The sequence below is a fragment of the Mauremys mutica genome, chromosome 1 (genome assembly GCF_020497125.1).
Source record: "Mauremys mutica isolate MM-2020 ecotype Southern chromosome 1, ASM2049712v1, whole genome shotgun sequence".
NCBI classification, from domain to species: Eukaryota; Metazoa; Chordata; order Testudines; family Geoemydidae; genus Mauremys; species Mauremys mutica.
In genome coordinates this window covers 231,609,330-231,630,361 of record NC_059072.1, presented here as the reverse complement: position 1 = coordinate 231,630,361, position 21,032 = coordinate 231,609,330, and the positions used below count along the sequence as shown (strand labels likewise).

Below are 21,032 nucleotides of genomic sequence, written 5' to 3'. Positions count from 1 at the left end.
GGACACCTGAAAAGCAGCAAGAAAGAGCACATAAATTCTGCACTGTCTGTAGCCAGTTCATAGTTCTAAATGCGATGTTAATCAACAGTAGAGATGGGCCTGAGACAGGATCTCAAGTCTGAAACCCACAGAAGGATCTGAGTACATATGAGTTTGCAGCTTGAACATCTTTCTTATATGGGCTAAATTTAAACACTCAGAAATCTGGCAGAGCTTGAATTCAGATTTTCAGCTTGAAACCTCGACAGGCAGGAGTATTTTGACCCATGGTTGTGAGGCCCGTGAATTGTCATGAAGTTTGAATCTGGGTGTAAGATTTAGATCTTGGGTTTCGGCCTATGTGATGGGGTGGTGTCCAGTGGTCAGCCCACCCAATCACGTGGCTTGGCTCTTTAAGGTTTGAAAGGTCCTTATATAATAGGGGTTAGTGATAGAGAGGACACATTCCTGGGAATAAGTGGTGCTTGGGAGAAAATCTCAAGGAGCCTTGTGGAGGTGGGAAGGCAAGACTCCCCTCTCACTCAACCAACTGGGAATGAGCTAGGAGAAGGGGACCATTAATGCTACCTCCTCCCTCACAGCAGGAGAAAGCTGCCAAACTCTTTGACTCTGAGGATTAGGTGGGGCCAACTATGGGAGAAGTTGGCTAAGGTCGTACAGCAAGTTTAACTACTGCCTGCTCCAGGAGGATAGATGAGGATTCCTGGCTTAAGGAGTGAGTTGAAAACTGCCTGAATTACCCAGCTCCACAAGGAGGAAGGAGGTTCCTGTCTTATAGAGAAACAGTGACTTTTGAAGTACACCCGCTCCAGGAGGAGGGCTGTGGACTCCTGGCTTAAGGAGGGGGCGTGATAACCACTTGCATTACCCAGGCTCCAAGGAAGCAATCCTGAGGCCCAGTGCCACACCAGAGGAATAAAGAACTGTGAGCTAAGGAGGGGTGAAAAACTTTTTGTTTATGTTCATGTGGGACTGATGTTGAAGGGACTTTGAGTACCCCAGGAGGGGACTGAACTTTCAAGTGTGCAGGCCAGAGGCTAGGCCAGGGAAGACCCAGACAGAGGTGACCGACAGAAGGAGGTGACCCAGGGGAAGGCTAGCAATCAGGCACCCCACCGAGGGCACTGGACAGTGAGTTCCTTTTGGACATATGGGGTTCACGCTGGGCCAGGGCCCCATGACAATCTGGGTTAATTCCAGTCAATAGCTGAAAAAGTTAAAAACCATTTATAATGCCTATAAGGCAAAACTCCTGCAAGAGGAGGCAGGAGAAAAGAAACAATTCTTTGGCATGATTATTTTTTTTAGACAGGAGCTGTATGACACTGCTCAGAGGTTTGGAACACTAGAAATAATCCAAGCATTAGTGGATTAGTGGGCAGAGTGGTAACAAGTCCATGAAAAATGTGGCATAATCAATGGCTCTGTCATTTACCTCATTACTCCATAAAGCCCCCAATCCAAAATTTGGATCTAATGAGGTAGACTCTTCCACCTGAGCAAGCCTCATTGATTTTAACGTGACTCTGCATGAGCATAACAAGCTGCCTTTGCAGATCTAATTACAGAATCAGGGCTTAATATATTACACGGATACCACCACCATGTATATGGTGTGTGTATGCACGCTGATAGATTGAACGTGATTTTCTATATACACTGAATCACCTCCATGTTGCTGAGAATTTTTTTTCTGTGCTGTATCTATCCAGCATCAAAAGCAAGTAAAGCCCTTTGCAACATATGAGAAAATTCACAAATATTTGTAATGAACTGGAAGTAGAGGGGGCTAAGGCTCTTAAATATAAAGTGTTATTAGTGGCCTTGTGGAGCCTGTAGAACTGAGCTGGTGGAAAAACACGAAGAGAAGAGGTTGTAAAGCTCACAGAGAGTGTTGATGAAGGCGGTGTAAAGTTCTTTGGTGAGAAGTGGATCTGGCATGTCTCGTAGAAATTCCTTTAACAAAGCAGCAACATCATGGATGCTGTGTTCTTCTTCTAGCACAACATCTACACCACGGTCAAACTCTTCCCGTAACTGGAAAAAATCAGGACAAAAGACTAGTCACACCACTGCATCCTCATTAGTATAGTACATTACCTAAGAGAACATATTTTTAGATATGGATTTACCCACATTAACATTTCATGTTTGCTGTTCCTGGGAAGGGCAGGCACACAACTCACATTTAGTTGCTGACTATTTCGATTATTATACATAATCCTGGGTATGTGCCAGATTCATTTTTTTAAAAAGGGGAGGGTGATATTTTTGTTTTTCAATTAATTTATGGTATTCTTTTATCAAAAACATAGTGCAAATGAATTTAATGCTCATGAAAATAAGAGAATAATATACTTGCTGGAACCAGTTATAATAAAAGTATGTAGTAGACATGGTTTCCCCATACAGCCTTGCTCCATTATCCCTACTATTCAGCTCCTGAGCCCTTCAGGAGCAGACACAGACTATAAGTCATGCTGCATAGTGTAGCAATTTTCACAATAGGACTAAATAACTAAGAAACGGCCAACAGTCAAATTTCTCTTGTGACTGGAGATTGCGTTGGAATCCAGGTGTCTAGAAGCAAGAAGCCAAGTTTGCGAACACATTGTGGCACCTTGCTCTGCTATTTCCTGCTTCTCCTAACCATTTATTTATCTTCACAAAGTGATCACCATTAAAAAGTGAACAAACAGCAAAGTGACTTCATCACAGAATCTGAGTTCTAGCGTTGTTTCTAGCTACAATCAGGAGCACAAGAAATGAGCAAGTCCAGAACGGCTGGCAGCAATAGATATGCCAAAGGGGACATGGTGAGTCTATGGGCTTGTCTACACTACCACGCAGGGTCGATCTAAGATACGCAACTTCAGCTACATGAATAGCATAGTTGAAGTCGACGTACTTAGATCTAATTACCACAGTATCTTCAGCGACTATAGACTAGTAAAGACGCGATAAATCGACCTCCGCTGGATCGATCACTGCCCACTGGTCTGGCGGCTAGTGTAGACAAGCTCCATGTCACTAGCCCTGCCTCCTACTTATACACTGCCAATTTTGCATAGGGAGCGCACACTGAACCCTGTAAAAGATTGTCACAGTCCCCTTTCCAGTATGTGTGCTACCTCAGCACCCACAGAAGTATTCTGCACATGCCTTCTTCAAACTGAATGCTCCCCGTTAGTCTTGTATTCAAAACTGAAATAGTGATTTATGAAATTATGTTTTCCAGGAGTACAGTACTTCAAACCTTTGCTAGTACGCAAGGGAATTTCATATATTTAAATCATCCCAATGACTAATTATAGGTAAATGTGGCTCAGAACAAAAAATGAGGGCTCCTCTCCCTGCCAGTGGGACTGAGGTGTTTACAGGCAAATCACAGACAGAAGAGCAGGCAAATCACCAGGAAAGTATATCCTTGCATTGATCTTAGTCTTGAGCAATGGGAAATCATGTAAGTGTAGATGAGTGTGGAAAATGCCACATTTTCTAATGCAAACTTGGTTCAAAGGTTGACAATTTGGGAGTGTTTAAGGGCCTGGTGTAAAACTGTGGGTCCCCCTTTCACTGTGAGCCTTGCTATTAAGTGTGGGATTCCCACACTTGAGCATGAAGCCTAGACGAGCCAATTTGTTCTTAATCCATTATTACACTTCTCTGCCCATGAGACCCTGCTTTGTGGGTATCATTTTTCCAGCTGATGACTTCAAGGGATTCCATTCACAAACCAATGCCAATCCTCAGATTGGGTGGCAGAGTTACCATGGAGCATCATAAATAGAGCTGAGCGAATAACTGATTTTTTCGGTTTAATGGCCAAACCAAAAAACCCCCAAAAACCCAAAGCAACCTTATTCCGGTTTATTTAAATTAACATTTTCAAAACAAAATATTGAATTGAAATGATATTTTCAATTAACCCCACATGGTGAGGCAAAGCATTACCACTACTTCTAATAATAACACCTAGCTCTTATATAAAGCTTATGGATTTATAGATCACAAAAGGTCACCAGGATGGCCTCCAAAGGGATGCTGTAATTAATAGAACATCAGACATACATTGTCCATGGAATTATTTCAGTTTGAGATATAATACAAGAAGTATAAAAAGGCAATGTCTTTCCATTTCTCATTAAGAGATCTCTCAGACACATTGCTTTTAATTATGGTGTTTTGATCAGACTTTAGGAAGCATACCTGGTAAGCATTAAACAATGGCTTCCAATTGAGGTTTAAGAGATTACAAGTAAAATGGTTTATATATTTGCAATTGCGCTAATACTTCCTTCCCCGCTCAACAACCCAAACAAATCCACTGGCACACACATTTCTTTGTTCCTTGCAAATAAATTCACCTGAAATAGAAAACTCTCACTTCAGAAAACCCTTGTCCATCTTGTATGCAGGAAAGCCTGTGAACAGCTGTAAAAGCATAACTGAAAAAGTGTTTTGCAAAGCCTTCTATGGTACAGAAAATGGACAGAATTTTAATTGAAATCAGACCGTACATATCCCCCACTCTATCTTCATGATGACAGCATTTATTATTGTTACTGCAAAAGGTCCAGGCATTTCCATGTTGTTTAATAAAAACATGAGTTGATTTAATTAAATAAATTAGTTTTATTTAATACAAAAATACCAAACTGTTTTGCCTTGCTAAGTTTTTGAAAGCTCGGTAAAAGGAAAAACAGATAGTAAATGACTTTCAAAGTGGAGGTTAGCTCATTGCCTAGTTAAAGACTGCCCAGCCTCTGGTTCATTCCATGGGAATGATATGATTGTAGGTTTGCACTTGCCTTTGCTTAAACAACAGATATTTTGTAGTTAAAGTCTGTAGCTCAAATGGTAACTTATTTTTCCACGATTTTGCCAATTTAGTGGGTGATCTGTAAGCTATCTTGGAAGAATAAAAATGTCTAAGTCCTTGGTACATAGCTCAACTCAGTTGTCAGAACTGGCATACAGTAATCTACACTTCTAAGGGATATTGAATCCTGCCTTTCAGAATATGGACAGCAGAGCTAGATTACCCACCGGAGTTCACTTTCAAGAGAACCAGCCCTGTGTAATGCAGGACTTCAGGTTTTCAGGATCTGGCTCATCCCGCTCCTTCTTTTTGCTCTTTTGTACCATATTGTTTACTTTGATACCTCCCTGTAACTGCTCTACCTCCAAACTTAGTATAACGGGTAGTGATCAATGGCTCGATGTCTAGTTGGCAGCCGGTATCAAGTGGTATGTTCCAGGGGTCGGTTCTGGGGCCAGTTTTGTTCATCATGTTCATTAATGATCTGGATGATGGGATGGATTGCACCCTCAGCAAGTTCATGGATGACACTAAGCTGGGGGGAGAGGTAAATATGATGGAGGTTAGGGATAGGGTCCAGAGTGACCTAGACAAATTGGAGGATTGGGCCAAAAGAAATCTGATGAGGTTCAACAAGGACAAGCGCAGAGTTCTGCGCTTAGGAAGGAAGAATCCCATGCACTGCTACAGAATCCCATGCACTGCTGGGGACTGACTGGCTAAACGGCAGTTCTGCAGAAAAGGACCTGGGGATTACAGTGGACAAGAAGCTGGATATGAGTCATCAGTGTGCCCTTGTTGCTAAGAAGGCCAATGGCATATTGGGCTGTATTAGTAGGAGCACTGCCGGCAGATAGAGGGACGTGATTATTCCCCTCTATTTGGCACTGGTGAGGCCACACCTGGAGTATTGCATCCAGTTTTGGTCCCCCCTCTACAGAAGGGATGTGGACAAATTGGAGAGAGTCCAGCGGAGGGCAACAAAAATGATTAGGGGGCTGGGGCACATGACATGAGAAGAGGCTCAGGGAACTGGGGTTATTTAGTCTGTAAAAGAGAAGAGTGAGGGGGAATTTGATAGCAGCCTTCAACTACCTGAAGGGGGGTTCCAAAGAAGATGGAGCTAGGCTGTTCTCAGTGGTTGCAGATGACAGAACAAGAAGCAATGGTCTCAAGTTGCAGTGGGGGAGGTCTACGCTGGATATTAGGAAACACTATTTCACTAGGAGGGTGGTGAAGCACTGGAATGGGTTACCTAGGGAGGTGGTGGAATCTCCATCCTTAGAGGTTTTTAAGGTCAGGCTTGACAAAGCCTTGGCTGGGATGATTTAGTTGTAGTTGGTCCTGCTTTGAGCAGGGGGTTGAACTAGATGACCTCCTGAGGTGTCTTCCAACCCTAATCTTCTATGATTCTATAACTAGCAGATGTTACAAGGCTATCCTCTGTCACCCATCCTTTAATGTGTGTGGCTGCTGGGAGTGAGTGAGAGAGTTAACTCTCACCTCTGTCTTTATCATTGGATCCCCCCAGGGTGCAGAATCTTTGCTTTCTCAATGTTCGGCTGAGACTGGGACTGGGACTTGGATGGGAGAGAAATGATTGAAATTAATAGGGGTAAGAGAGGTGACGCTTAGAAGAAGGGATTTGGGGGTCGAAGAGGTTGATTTCTCCGTATATAATTTAACATCCCGCAACTTCTGTGCAAGAGATTTGTAATTTGAGTTTAATTTGTGATCATCAACTCTTTCTGGAATCTTAGATAGAACTGGCAGCCAAGAGTACTCCCCCTCCATGCAGTCAGGTATTTGTCAATTTTTTTTTTTCAAACCTAAACCTTGTCACTGAAGTCTACTCAAATCTCATGCTCTACACTGCTTCTTCAGGTGCGAGATGATCCAGACTGATACTGAGTTTGCTAACCTGCTGAGACCCTGATACCGATTTCACCAAAGGTGAAGGTGGGCAGTTAAAATTGGGCAGAGGGAGCAATTCTTATTTGACCATTTTTGAAATTGGAAAAATCAGTTTTGGTTCAAGATTTAGGTTAGAATTCTTGTTTTCTTCGAACGGTTTTGCTCCTTCCTGACCAGAAGGGGACTGGAAACAGCCTACTCAGAGCTACCATAGATAATATCCAAATACCATAAAGTCACTTCCACAAAAAGCTCTACTTTCATCAGCTCTGAGGGGGGGGGGGGAAATAATCACACTACTGGAAATTCTATAGGTGAATCATCAAAAACAGTCAGGTTCATGTAACTAAATGTTTGCTCACCTGTCTGACTCTCTTTTTTGAGCTTCCAACTCTGAATATTCCCACTGTCTGGAGACCTGCAAGCATAGCATATCAGTAGCCTGTTTCACTGTTTAAAACTCGGTCAGAAGCTGCACTGAAACAAAAGCAATCTGAGCTATGTGCATTAGTACCACAGTAGACGATAAAAGCATCTCTCTAAACATGTGTTTACACAGCTCAGGAAACTTAAGGTGCCTTGGGACAAGGAGTTTATCAATTTAATAAAAATTTTGGATTACCTGACCTGCCGAACTGTAGCTCAGTGCCACTTTTTGTGCCATCTTTTCAGGAAATGTCAGTGCTACATCAACAGGCAGGCAAACAGGTGGATGTTGTGATGGCAATTTTGCTTCAAGGGGCAGCACACCCAGGAGTGATATCACAGGAAGAAGAGAGGCAGGAGAAGTGTCCACAACTAACAGAGTTGGGACACTGGGTGGGGGCACAGGGGCTAGGCCTTAGGACACTTCTGACAGTCTGGGATTTTAGGATTCCCCCCTGGTTTTGTGTGTGCCTCTGAGTGTTTTCCTGATGAGGCGGGAGAAGAAGGACATTTAGGTTGAGCAAGAGCTGAGAAGAACTTGACCTGACGGTAGGGTGACCAGACAGCAAATGTGAAAAATTGGGACAGGGGGTGGGGGTAATAGGAGCTTATATAAGAAAAAGACCGAAATATCGGGACTGTCCCTATAAAATCAGGACATCTGGTCACCCTACCTGACGGGTAGATACAGCCGAGACTGGCTGGGGAGAAGGTTTTTATCAAAGGGGAGAATGAAAAGAAGTTGTATTTGTACTTTTGGCAGGTTGCTTTTTAGTTGTTAGTCAGTCTGGTCACTTAGACTGTAAGCACAATGGGCGGGGGCCTTTACGTGTTTCCAGAATACAAATAATTAATAATATTTTGCTGCTATATGAATATTCATGAGATATTCACTCACAAGCTAGCCAACATTAGTAATCAAAGAATTTGTCAACAGGTCTCACTTTACAAGCAGGTTGTTGTTGAGTGATAAGAATTTGAGATCATGATAATAGTTGGTCAAATGCCTAGGTAAATAATGCTATTACCATGAAGTGGGTTAAAATATACTATCAATGAGTTAAATATGTGTATCACACTAAACATTATAAGAACATGTGTATATATGCTTCTCTGAGTATATAATGTTTAGTTCTACATACATGAACCCTAATAAAAAATGTATCTTTCTACCTAAAGCAAAATGAAATACACTTACCATGTTTTTCTAAATGCTGGCAGCAGCTATCTACAAGCCGGGGAACCTGTCTATAAATAGGGTTCAGACTTAGTTTCTTATCCCTTGCCTTTTCTTTCTTGCTTTGAGCTTCAACTGGCAAAGAGAGTTGTAGAGCTTCTAGCAGTCGGGACTGATTGTCATCAAGATCTGTAATAGAGTCCACAGACATTGCGCCCTGTAAAGTACACATACATGTACAATCAGTAAGGATGGAATCAACTAAACAGCTCCCTTCCCCCAAGAGCATATATAATCAAGTCTTATACATTAAATAACATACATACAAAGGGCCCCTGATTCTCCACTTCATGACACTGTTCTATACCAATGGAGTTATACCAGTATAAAATCAGTGTTCTGGAGAGGAGAATCAAGCCCACTATTTAAAAGAAGCCCAATTCACTGTTACTCTGCACTTTGTGTAATCACCTATACTAGTGCAAAGAGCGTATAAAACAGTACCAAATGTTTTACCCCTGCTTTGTGCTCATTTTTACTAGTGTAATTGCATAAAGTGCAGGACAGTTGTAAATCAGGCCTAATGTGTGTGTATGTACATTATCTATATAAACATATACATATGCGTGTATGTGTATATTCACACTTTTTTATTGGGCGCACATCACTATTTTTTCTGCATTTGTGTAATAACCCCAGTGAAAAGGAATGCAAAGTATATTATACACATACACGCTTTATATACATAGACACATCTACAGTACTTCAGATAACTATGCATGTATTTTTACTTTTGAGTTGTGAAGGACCAGGGATAGGCTCTCCATGGAGCTCCTTGACAATTCTGTCTTTTCTATTCTAAATATTTTTAAAACATTTAACATTTTAATAAAATCTTTAAATACATACATTTTTGAGCTAGAGGAAGGCACAAACTCCCATGCACTGAAAAAGGCTTAAGAGGTAAAACACTTCCAAAATTTGACACCTAAAAATGAAGGTCAACTATTCTCAAATATGAAAATTATTAATATCCCTATGCAGTGTTGCTGTAGCCACGTTGGTCCCAGGACATTAGAGAGACAAGGTGGGTGAGGTAATATCTTTTACTCGATGTTGGTTCAACAAAAGATATTACCTCACCTACTTTGCCTCTCTAATATTTCTATAACATTATTACATTTGATAGACTCATCCTGTTTAAATTCCTAGGCAAAAATCTTTTTGGGATACAATTAAGCTTGTAGAGCACAATTAAATTGAAAAGATTTTTTTTAGTAAGTGTTTTAGTTCCATTGACATTTATTTGCAATCTAAACTGTTTCTTAATGAATGTTAGCATAGTAATTTCCTTTTTTATTTACAGATTTTTTTAAAAACATATATATAAATATAAAAACATCTACTGTAAACATCTACTGTAAATTTATAACTACAGATGTGATGTGAAGGAATTCAGTACATGTTGTTCTATGGAACATAAGCCACTGTAGAATTCAAATCCAATACTCTGCTGGAAACCCTGGTAACCTCTTTAAATGCAAGATGTTCTGCTGACAGAGTATACAGATTCCACAACCTGCATTGGTGGAATATGTAAGCCCATAGAACCTCAGCAGTTCAAATGACAGAAGTTACTAATTCTGCTAGAATTCTCTATCAGCCCATGACTGAACTTTATAAATATTTCTAGCCCTTGGACAAACTTATAAAGTCCACTGGGATCTGACTGAAAATTAAAATATTTCTTTAATAACATCTAAAATAAGCATATGACCTTCTCAGAAATAGTCCTTTTTCCTGGATCTCATGGAAGACTTATGAATAAAAGAAGCTCGAAGTTGCTAGACCAATTCTTTTTTGAGATTCAGTTTTACAAAAATAATGACAAGACCTTTCACAAAGTCAACTTCACCTCGATTTTCAGTTTCATTCCCTCAATGTCGGACTTCCCTCAATTCCTCCCAAAGCAAACACACACACACACACACACACACAAAGATACATTAGCTACTGACCACATATGTAAACCTGCATGTGGAAATGACTTTTTTTGAGGATTTTGGACACGGGGGTGTCAAAATTGGGTTTACAATGGAGCGCTTCTTTTAAAACACCAACAATGTAGGATAAGATTTTCAAAACATTCAGATTTGACTTAACTCTGCTCCTACTGAAGGGCATAAAGAAATTCCCATGGACTGCAATGGGAGCAGATTTCAGTTAATGCTGAGAGCTATTGAAAAACTCCACCCACAGTCACTACTGCAGATCCAGAAATACTGCTTGACACTGCCATCTCAGGAGAGTTTATTGCCCTTACACAACTTGCTTAATAAAAGAGATGGGACTGTGCTCACACTATTTAACAGTGCATTTTGGCATAGACAACGTATTAACATAGGTCCAGAATCATCCCTGGCATAAGCAGGTGAAAATCTATTGAAGCCAATGGAGTTGCACCACCTAATGACAATAGCCCTTTTGGTCCACAGACATCTGTGGGATTCCATCACAAAGTTCCTACAAAGAAAAAGCAACAAAGGTGGTCTCAGTTAGAGTCCTGAATAATGTCCATGCCCCATCGCCACTACAACTGGCACGGAGCCTGAGCTGAGAGGCCAAGGATTGACTATGTAAAATTAATCACCCGCTCATTCCTTGCAATACTCCCTCCAAGTCAGGGTTGAAGCACATTAGCAGGTGGTGCTGACAGGACTGCACTGCTGCTTTCACCTTCAATACACATTTGACCATTTACTTTGATATATTTAATGGGAAAAGAAACTTTGGGACTCCCAGAATACATTGCCTAGGAGGTAAAAGGTAAGAGGCAGAGTACCCAGAGTCAGTATTATGGAACGGAACAGTTTCCAATGCTTTCTCTTTTCATCTGTGATGCTGGTAAAATATCTTCCAGGAGAAAGAGTGTGGGAGTAATAGGACAAGAACACCCCTGCAAGTTTACTTCTGCATCGGAGCATGTATTTCAAAATCTGAAGTTGGGGGTGCAATATGAAACTATACCATACTTTTCTGAAGGCCCCAGGTGTCTCCAGTCAGAAGTAAAATACAGTATGTGTCTCTAGAGATGACCGGAGAAGGGGAGTGGTAGGCTACTACCAAATCTCAGGAAAGCAAAACCACTTAACTATATTTAAAATATGTCTGCAACATACATAGATATTTGGAAACTTATACAGGACTTGGCTAAAATCCAATATATAAATCAATCTATCCCATTTTAAAGGAGATTGAATGAAGAAGAGACAACATAAATCGGTGTCTTTAGAACACAATCCGAAATATGGTAACAAGAGTACAATTTTGGCAACTTCACACAAAAAAACCTCCCCAAATACTTCATAGGTTTCTTGATAGTATCTTTTTCATTTTCACTAAGCAGTGACTGAGAGAGGACACAACAGCCAACTTCAAATATCTGTAGACTGTTCACAACAAAGGGAAAGGAATTATTTATGGTAGAGATAGAGGTAATGAGATAAAACTAAGAGGAGATATCTAGACTGAGTATTAGAAAAAACTATTTGATAGCGAAAGGCCTGAATGTGGAATAGTCTCCCACAGGAAGAAGTGGTAGCTGCATCAGTTGCAACATTTAAAAGTGGGTTAGAAAAAGCACTGGAGAATATCCTGTAAAGATAACGAGGAGTCCTTGTGGCACCTTAGAGTCTAACAAATTAATTTGGACATAAGCTTTCATGGGCCAAAATCCACTTCATCAGATGCAACCTAGCTTATGCCCAAATAAATTTGTTAGTCTCTAAGGTGCCACAAGGACCTCTCGTTGTTTTTGCTGATACAGACTAACATGGCTACCATTCTGAAACCTATCCTGTAAGGAACACTTCAATAATGGCTGGGGAATGGACTAGACTGACTTAATAAAGTGTAGAAGTTAAAGACAGAAGAGAAAATGTGAGGTTGTTATAGTTAATTATTCAAACACACTCTAATTATAAAATTAGGGCTGCTTCTACTTCAACTGCTTGCCTTCGGCTACACTTTTATTTATCTCTGAGGTGAATGGTATGATATTACATCACCATGACTGTGTATTGAAACTTCAGCCACAGCACTCTGCAAGCTGAAGTACTGGCTGCCATCTCTCCTTCATGCCAACAAGGTGTCAAATACACAGAAACCTAGGAACTTAGCATATAGGGGGAGAGACACATCTTTTAGATGAAAGATTAAACCTAGGTTTCTTCTGCTCATCCCTGATAGCGGTCCAAGTGGAAATTAAATATCTCAGAGCACTTTTTGAAAAGAAGTAGGGGATGGCTCCCATCTCCTGATCACTAATTCTCTCTCTCACTAACACAGATTCCAATAACTATGGCTGAATATAACATACTACTGAATTACTGTCCCATATGCTGTAATTGTTTTGTACTACTGGAATCTAACTTATTGCTTGTTGTACTTTGGGATACATTGTATTGAATACTGCATAAAATTCATTTTTATTTTGTTAACTCTATACTTTACAGATTCCCACACAGTACTTCCCCTAAAAAAATTTGATGTGGGGGAGGTGGAGAAGAGTGAAGGCCACTGAGGATTCCTTGGGGACGTTTCTTTTTCCCTTAGATCCTCTGGTATCCCCAACACTTAGATTAGTTATCAGGGTTTAATTTTTCTCCCCATTTTTCCACATAAAAAGGCAACGTGAGCAGCATTTACGACAGCTTGTTACAGTACCTTCTGGGTTTTTTGTAAAGAGCCCAAATTGTGACATTGTTTACTTTACTGCAATGTTGCATCAGTTCAGAGCACGGCATCAAGTTATAAAGCCCAAGGGATGAAACCCCACAAATAAGAGGCTTATCAGATATCCATATCATATGCAGGAGCAACATTCTATTTCAATTTAGGCATTAATACTTAGATCTGACTCCCACTGACATCAGCACTAGTTGGGTCAGGTCCCAGTGCTCAAATTCTCTGACTAGCACATGGCCTGAGGAGCTGGGCTGGGCATTACACAGATGTGAGCAGTGGAGGGAGGAATCTTCCTTTGCAAACATCATCTTCTGCATAGCATGGTGATTGCAGACACCTGTGCTGCCCCTAGACTCCTGCCCCCACCTCATGCCACAGAGTTGCACTTGTTCTGCTGCCAAGGGAGCCCTCATGAGCTGAGGCAGGGGCCTGATTTGCCACCAAGGGCCTGATTTGGATCCCACACATGGTTTATCCTACTGTTATTTTCACTAACTTTAATAGAATTGCTCCTGATTTACTCTGAGGTATGTCACATCTGAATCAAGCCATAATTATTTTTACTAGTGGATGCTAATAATTAGATTAATTAATTTCTGGGTTTTTGGACTCTAAATTAGAATATTAATACCTATGAACATCAGTCACATATGTGTAGTCCATCTACCATCACCAGTTGAAAAAAATACACAAGGTCAGAGCCTGCAGAACTGGACAGGCCAATTCGAACCAAAGTGGAGGAAAACTGAAAGCCTCATAATTCCTTATGGTTTTGTAATAATCATGCAGTGTCCACCTTATTCTCTCCTATCTTGTTCCCAGTTGGGAAAGAAGGCTGACTATTAAGATTACAACTTCCTCCATTAACCAGGGCTGGCTCAAACCACAACCAGCTTTATTTAAATGTGGTATGTTAAACTTACCCTTCTCCTGGCACGTGGTGCTGGCTCTGGTGTGTTAGGGGAAGTGGATTCATTTGGTGTTTCCGAGGTCGAGCTAAGAGATGAGTTACTGCTTGAGAGTTCTTTGTTCTGTCTTTTAGTTCCAAATGGTAAGAGAGAGGCTACAAAGTCTGACACATCTTTCTGCTCTTCTCTCTGAGAATCCTGCTTGAGTTTGTAGGCCCGGTCATTAGCAATTACTTGGGACAAGGGCATTCCAAAAGCCTGCGGTACGAATTCTGCAACAAGAATAGAATTATTTATTTGTTATATTTGTTTCACTTTATGCCAAACTTGTAAAAATAGTGATCATCCCAAGACTCTTGATGTCTTTGACAATTTTCAACTATATAACAATCTCTTTAAGGTAACAGCTCCCTCTCAGTAATAACTCCCAGATAACTATATACTAGCACAGGGGTTGGCAACCTTTCAGAAGTGGTGTGCATTTATTCACTCTAATTTAAGGTTTCGCATGCCGGTAAGACATTTTAACGTTTTTAGAAGGTCTCTTTCTATAAGTCTATATTATATAACTAAACTATTGTTGTATGTAAAGTAAAAAAGGTTTTCAAAATGTTTAAGAAGCTTCATTTAAAATTAAATTAAAATGCTGATCTTACGCCACCAGCCTGCTCAGCTCGCTGCCAGCCTGGGGTTCTGTTCACCTAGACCGGCAGCAGGCTGAGCAGGGCCTGTGGCTGGGACCCCAGATCTGGGGTGTGTGTGTGTGTGTGTGTGTGTTCAGGGGTCAGAGAAGAGGGCTGCGGTGGGGGGGGTTCATGGCAGAAGGCTGGGGGTGGGTTCAGGAGTCAGGGCTGGGGGTTGGGGGGTGTAGGGAAGAAGGCTGGGTATGTGTGGGGGTTCAGGGGTCAGGGCAGAGGGATGGGGGCTGTAGGGGTGCAGGGCAGAAGGCTGGATGTGTGGGGGTTCAGGGGTCAGAGCAGAGGGCAGTGGGGTTGTGGGGGGGTTCAAGGGTCAGGGCAGAGGGCTGGGGAGTGTGGGGGTGCAGGGCAGAAGGCTGTGTGTGTGTGGAGGTTCAGGGGTCAGGACAGAGGGCAGTGGGGTTGTGGGGGGGTTCAAGGGTCAGGGCAGAGGGCTGGGGAGTGTGGGGGTGCAGGGCAGAAGGCTGGGTGTGTGGGGGGTTCAGAGGTCAGGGCTGAGGGGTGGGGGGGGTGTAGGGCAGAAGGCTGGGTGTGTGCGGGGGTTCAACGGTCATGGCAGAGGGCTGGGGTGGGGTTCAGGGCAGAAGGCTGGGTGTGTGGGGGGTTCAGAGGTCAGGGCAGAGGGCTGGGGAGTGTAGGGGTGCAGGGCAGAGGGCTGGGTGTGTGGGGGGTGCAGGGCAGAAGGCTGAGTGTGGGGGGGGGGTCAGGGCAGAGGTCTGGGGTGCTCGGTTTGTAAGGTGCTCCCAGCCCCCTGCCCTGAGCCGCTCATGGCAGGGGGCTGGCAGGGATATGCCCTGTTCCACCCCCTTCCCCAAGTCCCCATCCATACCTCTCTCTGCCTCCTCTACGGATCAGCGAGCACGCTGCCGCTCTTCCCCCTCCCCCTGGCTAGGGCCATCAGCTGATTGGTGCAGGGAAGGAGAGGGGGAGGGGCAGGAAAGCACCACGCTGGAGGAAGAGGCGGGGGAGGGGGAGGCTTGGCTGCCGTGGGACCAAGCTTCTGCCTCCTGCCCCCGCAGGGGAGAGCGGTGGGCGGAGGGGCTGAGTGGGGCTGGGGGCCGGGACTGCGGCAGCGTGCCACTCAAAATTGGCTTGCGTGCCGTGTTTGGCACGTGTGCCGTAGGTTGCCGACCCCTGTACTAGCAGCACAGTGCAGAGGAAGCATAGTCTGTGGTTAAGGCACTATAATAGGCTTGCTGGGAATCTGGATTCTGTTCCCAGCTCTGTCACGTACTCCCTAGGTGACCTTGGAAAAATCATTTCAACCTAGTCTATACACAAAAGTTGTATAGACTTAACTATGCTGGTATAGATAAAGCAGTCTGGCTCCCATGATGTGGGTGCAGCTATACTAGTATAATGGTACTTTATGTTGCTGTAGCTATTTCTATATGGAAAGAGGAATAAGCAATACTAGTATAAGGCACCTTTATACCAACATAACTGCCTCTGTACTGGGGGCTTTAACAGTGTGTGAGGGGAAAATATCATCCCCTAACCAACATAGTCATACTGGTAGAAAAATGGCATAGACTAGGCCTTAGCATGAAATTTTCAAAAGTGCCTAAGATGTTTTGGCTAAAACGATCAGCAGTGAATTGGTTAATAACACTGTCATTTAAAGTGTCGTTATTAAGCTTTAGAGCTACAAGCCATTAGAGATTAATGGAGTCAGTTCATTTGTCTATTAGAGCTATTAGTTCAGTCCAGTTTCTTAAGTTACGTAAAATACTGTGCAACTAAACAGAGAGTAAAATGTTTATTAAGTCTTTGAGACCAATTCATCCCTGGTGAAAATGGGTGCAACTCCACTAAAGTCATTGGCTTTGAACCCACATATATCAGAGCTGAATTTGGCATACAGACAACACAAACAGGGATGCAGAGGAAGCTATTGCAGCTTTAAAAACAAAGGACAAGCAGGAATTCCTATATATGCATTTTCTGTCACACTTTTTAGAAATACCCTGCTTCTACTAGACTTCCTATTGGGACCAAATGCTCAGCTGTATTTTGTAGAACACCTTGGTAAGTCTTAGCATTTTCACGGAGATTAACAAGTCATTGAAAAAAAAGTGTACTCCCTGAATCTTGAATTAAAGCATTATTGTATTATCGTACCCAAGGAGACAGAGACTCTGTTTAGCTCCAGTTAGAGTCATTATCACTACACTTTAGAAGTAAAGCATGCTAAGACACAAACCAATTTAGTGACCAGACTAAGCTAAAATTGGGAAGCTGATCCACCCACATCAAGTGAGTTTGGAGGAGACTAATATACTGAATGACATCTCAAAACAACTTGCTTTCAATTTAGAACAAGTAAAAATATCACAACAGAATATTTAAGTATTAATTAAGCAGTATGTACTGTTACTAATTCACCCCTAAATGAGATCACCTTTAAAATTATAAGATTTTAAAAATAAACATATGGTATTGTTTTGGGTTGTCTTCTGATTTTTTCTCATTTAGGGACCCCAATTTGGAGGCAACCATTTCAGGCTGAAAGTTCAACTTTAAAATGCACACACACTAACATGGACCTCCCTTCTGGTGTTTAATGGAGGACTTCATTTAGCCAATCGTAACACCTATGGTCGTGGAGCTGTCATTCATTCCTTGCCCAATTTCCATCTCTATCCCTCTCCTGTCTCCTCCTCCTTACCCCAACCCCTTTCCTGCCCCCAACATTCTCCTTCCTCTCAGTATTCCACCCGCCTGACTTTGCCTCCCTGCTTCCAAGGTTCCCTGCCTCCAAATTGTTCTCTCTGCTCCTACGGTGACCCTTACACTGTGTCATTCTACTGTATCTACAATGTCCTCCTCCACCTTCCTACTGCCTCCTTTATTCAGCTGCCCCTTCACTTTTCTGGGGAAGGTCATTAAGAAATTGGTGTTTGACCAACTCCAGCAGCAAATGACACCTTCCAATTTTTGGCTCCCACTCAGTTATGCTTGGGATTGGGATGCGATATGGAAACAGCATCGATCTCTTGCCCAACGATCTCCTGGCTATGGAGGTCAAATGATACTACTAGCTGTACCTTAACACTGTTGATCATGGAGTGCTACTAATCTGAATCGGGGACCTTGGCTGGTCTGGAAAGAATTGCCTTAAAATGGCTCCACTCTTTCCTGGTTGCAAAAGGTACTCTGGGGCAACACTCTACCTCCTCCAGGGCTGTCAGCTGTGGAGTTTGATTGTGTCACCCCACCTGTTCAATATGTATGTGCAGCTACTAGGGGAGATTCTCAAGAGCTATGGCTATTGTGCCATCAATAAACTGATGGTAGTCTGCCGTATGCCTTCTTCTCAGAAGATCTTAGCCACTTATCTGATTTCTCAATGTGTGGCAGAGGTGGGGACCTGGATGAAAATGAGCTGGCTTGGGTTCAGGCTAGATAAGAGGAAAGTGATGCTGGCTGGCAGTAGGAATCGCTTTAAAGAACTGGCAAAACCAGTAAGTTCTCCCTCATTTCAAGAAATTAACCTGTCTGTTATCAAACTGGCTCACAAGCGCAAGGTCTCATTAGAGCAGGAGTAATCAGAATATATTTTTCTTTGCTAACCAAGAGATGGTGCCCATTACTCTCAGATGCAGACCCAGCAGTCATCTATGCCTGTGTTACATCAAGGCTAGACTAGTGCAACATGGTCTACTGCAAAAAACTACCCTGAAGATCAATTGGAAACTTCAGCTAATACAAAATGTGGCTGTAGGGGAGCAACAAAGAAAGCCACCTTCATAGACATGCCTAACAGAGAAGAAGTTGCTAGCAGCTCAAAGTGAGGACCCATCATCTTTGCTAGAACTAAATTTAAATACTGTAGTACCATGCTGTGAACCTGGGGGTATGATCTGAGCAAACCCTTTAGAAATCTGATGGATTGCCTCAAATAGACTGGACTTAAATAGACATTTGAGGCATTGACGTTTGAGGCAATTCCAAAACAAAAGTGAGAGGGCATGCCTTTACATCTTGAGCAATGACCCACATTGTTTGGAACAGGATTTGAAAAAACTGACTGGTTATCTATGGGAGGGTGGAAAGCTGAGATAGCTGCAAATGGACTCTGAGGGAACTAAGAGCTAACCCTTGTTGTTTCAGAAACAAAGATAGTCCAAGACATGGTAAATCAGAGTCATAGTTGGGAGGACCCTCTTTGTATGGACCAAATGGAGAAGCTCTTCCATTTAGCAAGGTAAGTAGACCGAATTGAAGGCTTCCTACTATTTAGCAGAACTTCCTGCACCCCCTGAGACTCGAGAGCAAACTCATTCTGAGGTTGTCAGCCTTGAAGCATCCACACTGTCAGATGGAGGGCCTTAAGGTCAGGATGAAGGAAGCGGCCCTGGTCTTGGGAGATCACATCCACATCTCTGAGGAGTGACAGCAGAGGTCTGACCAATAGTGTTAGCAGAGTCGAAAACCAACACTGACAGATTCATGCAGGGACTATCAGAATAAGGAAAGCAGAATTTTGCTTGGCCTTGGACAACACTTTGAGCAGGAGCAGAACTTGCAGGAAAGCATACAGCAGACCTTTTGACCAGGAAGGTATCTGTCAGTGAAACTGGACTGTGACCTGCTCAGGAATAAAATAGATGACTTTTTTTTTTTGCTTTTGTTGCAAATAGGTCTACCTGGGGAGTTCCCCACAGCTTTAAAATGGACCTGGTCACATTTGGTTGAAGAGACCACTTGTGGGGACCTACAACAACCTGCTCAGGAGATTTGCCAGAGTGTTTTCAGCTCCTGGAAAGTAAGCAACTCTCAGGTTGATAGAACTGGCAATGCAGGAATTTCAAAGGAGGATTGTGTCTTGGTATAACTTTAACTAATGCCCCACCTCTGGCCCCTTGTTTGTTTACAGAGAACATGGCTGCTGTGCTGTCTGTGCGTACCAACAAATTCCATCCCTTGATATGTGTAAGGGCCACCACACAAGCTAAACAGATGGCCTGAAGCTCCCTGCTATTTATTTGGAGACTTAGATCCTGCGAAGACCAAAAGCCCTGAGTGTGAAGTGGACCTAAGTGAGCTCCCCAACCTAAATCCAATACATATGTGACTAGAGTGGGTGACTATTGTGGTGGGGCAAAAAGAACTCCCTCACAAACATTTGCAGGTTCTTTGAGGACACCAGTCCAGGGAGGACAAGACCTGAGCAGTCGTTTGAACCACCATATCCATGTAACAATGGGCCTGTGAGCACACTGAGATGAGCCACCTGTAGTTCTCTGAGGTGTAGCCTGGCATGCTGCACCACATAAGTGCACGCTGCCATGTGCCATAGACATTTGAGGCAATTCCAAAACAAAAGTGAGAGGGCGTGCCTTTACATCTTGAGCAATGACCCACATTGTTTGGAACCTCTGCTCCGGCAAGAAAGCCCTGGCCTCTGTAGAGTCCACGACTGCCCCCAATTAATTCTGTTCTTTGAACAGGTGTTAGAATAGATTTCTCTGCATAGATCAGGGGCCCCAGCATGTTGAAAGTGGACTGAATAGTGACTATATTGGAGAGTTCCTGAGACCTGGACCAGTCTCTCACTAGCCAGTCATCCAGGTAGGGAAACACTTGGACTCCTGACCTTTGCAAGAAAGCCGCTACTACAGCCATGCATTTTGTGAATACGGGAGGGCTGCTGACAGGTTGAAAGGCAGTACTGTGATCTGCCAGTGGGATCCATTGACCATGAATCTGAGAACTTTTCAGTGGCTCTGGTGAATCGCCAGGTGAAAATAAACACCCTTTAAGTTGAGAGCAGCAAAGCAGTTGCTGGGACCTAGGGAAGGGATAATGCTAGAGTAGCAATCTGGAATTTTGTTTTCTTTAGGAACTTGTTTAGCTGCCTCAGAACTAAAATAGGCCTGTGATCCCCCTCTGCCTTCAGGATTAGGAAGTAACAGGAATAAAATCCTATCCCCCTGAATGACATGGGAACTTCCTGTATGGCCCCCCACAAGGCGAAGAGACTGGATCTCCTCAGTAGCACACTCGCGTGAGGGTGGTCCCTGAGGAGGGACAGGGAAGAGAAGTGGGAAGGGGTGATAGAAATAAATTGAAGGGTGTATCCCAGTTTCACCATGCCTCAGACCCCCGTGATACAGATCCACACACTTAGGAAGTGGTACAGGGGGTTGGCAAAAACTGAGGTGAAGAAAGATGGTATTTTGGTAAGTGGTTGACTGCTGCCAACCAACAGGTCAAAATGATTGTTTAGACTCTTTAGAGGACCAGTTTGCCTGAATTGGCAGTTGCAGAAGAGTGCGGAGGTGGAGGTGCCTCTTGTAACTTCTGCTCCTCCTTTTGGACAGGTCTTCGGTATGCAG

General features: G+C 43.0%; 1 protein-coding gene across 3 annotated transcripts in view; it reads right to left on the bottom strand.

Annotated features, from left to right (window-relative positions):
* Nucleotides 1–21,032, bottom strand: part of ARHGAP6 (Rho GTPase activating protein 6) — a 507,104-nt gene that overhangs the window by 32,672 nt on the left and 453,400 nt on the right. For all 3 annotated transcript variants that reach the window (XM_044985802.1, XM_044985939.1, XM_044985866.1), the window contains exons 4-7: nt 14,009–14,265; nt 8,361–8,556; nt 7,099–7,154; nt 1,887–2,037 (exon numbers count right to left, since the gene is read on the bottom strand). In XM_044985802.1, the coding sequence (XP_044841737.1) occupies nt 1,887–2,037; nt 7,099–7,154; nt 8,361–8,556; nt 14,009–14,265 (660 nt within the window). The remainder of the gene's footprint in view (nt 1–1,886; nt 2,038–7,098; nt 7,155–8,360; nt 8,557–14,008; nt 14,266–21,032) is intronic.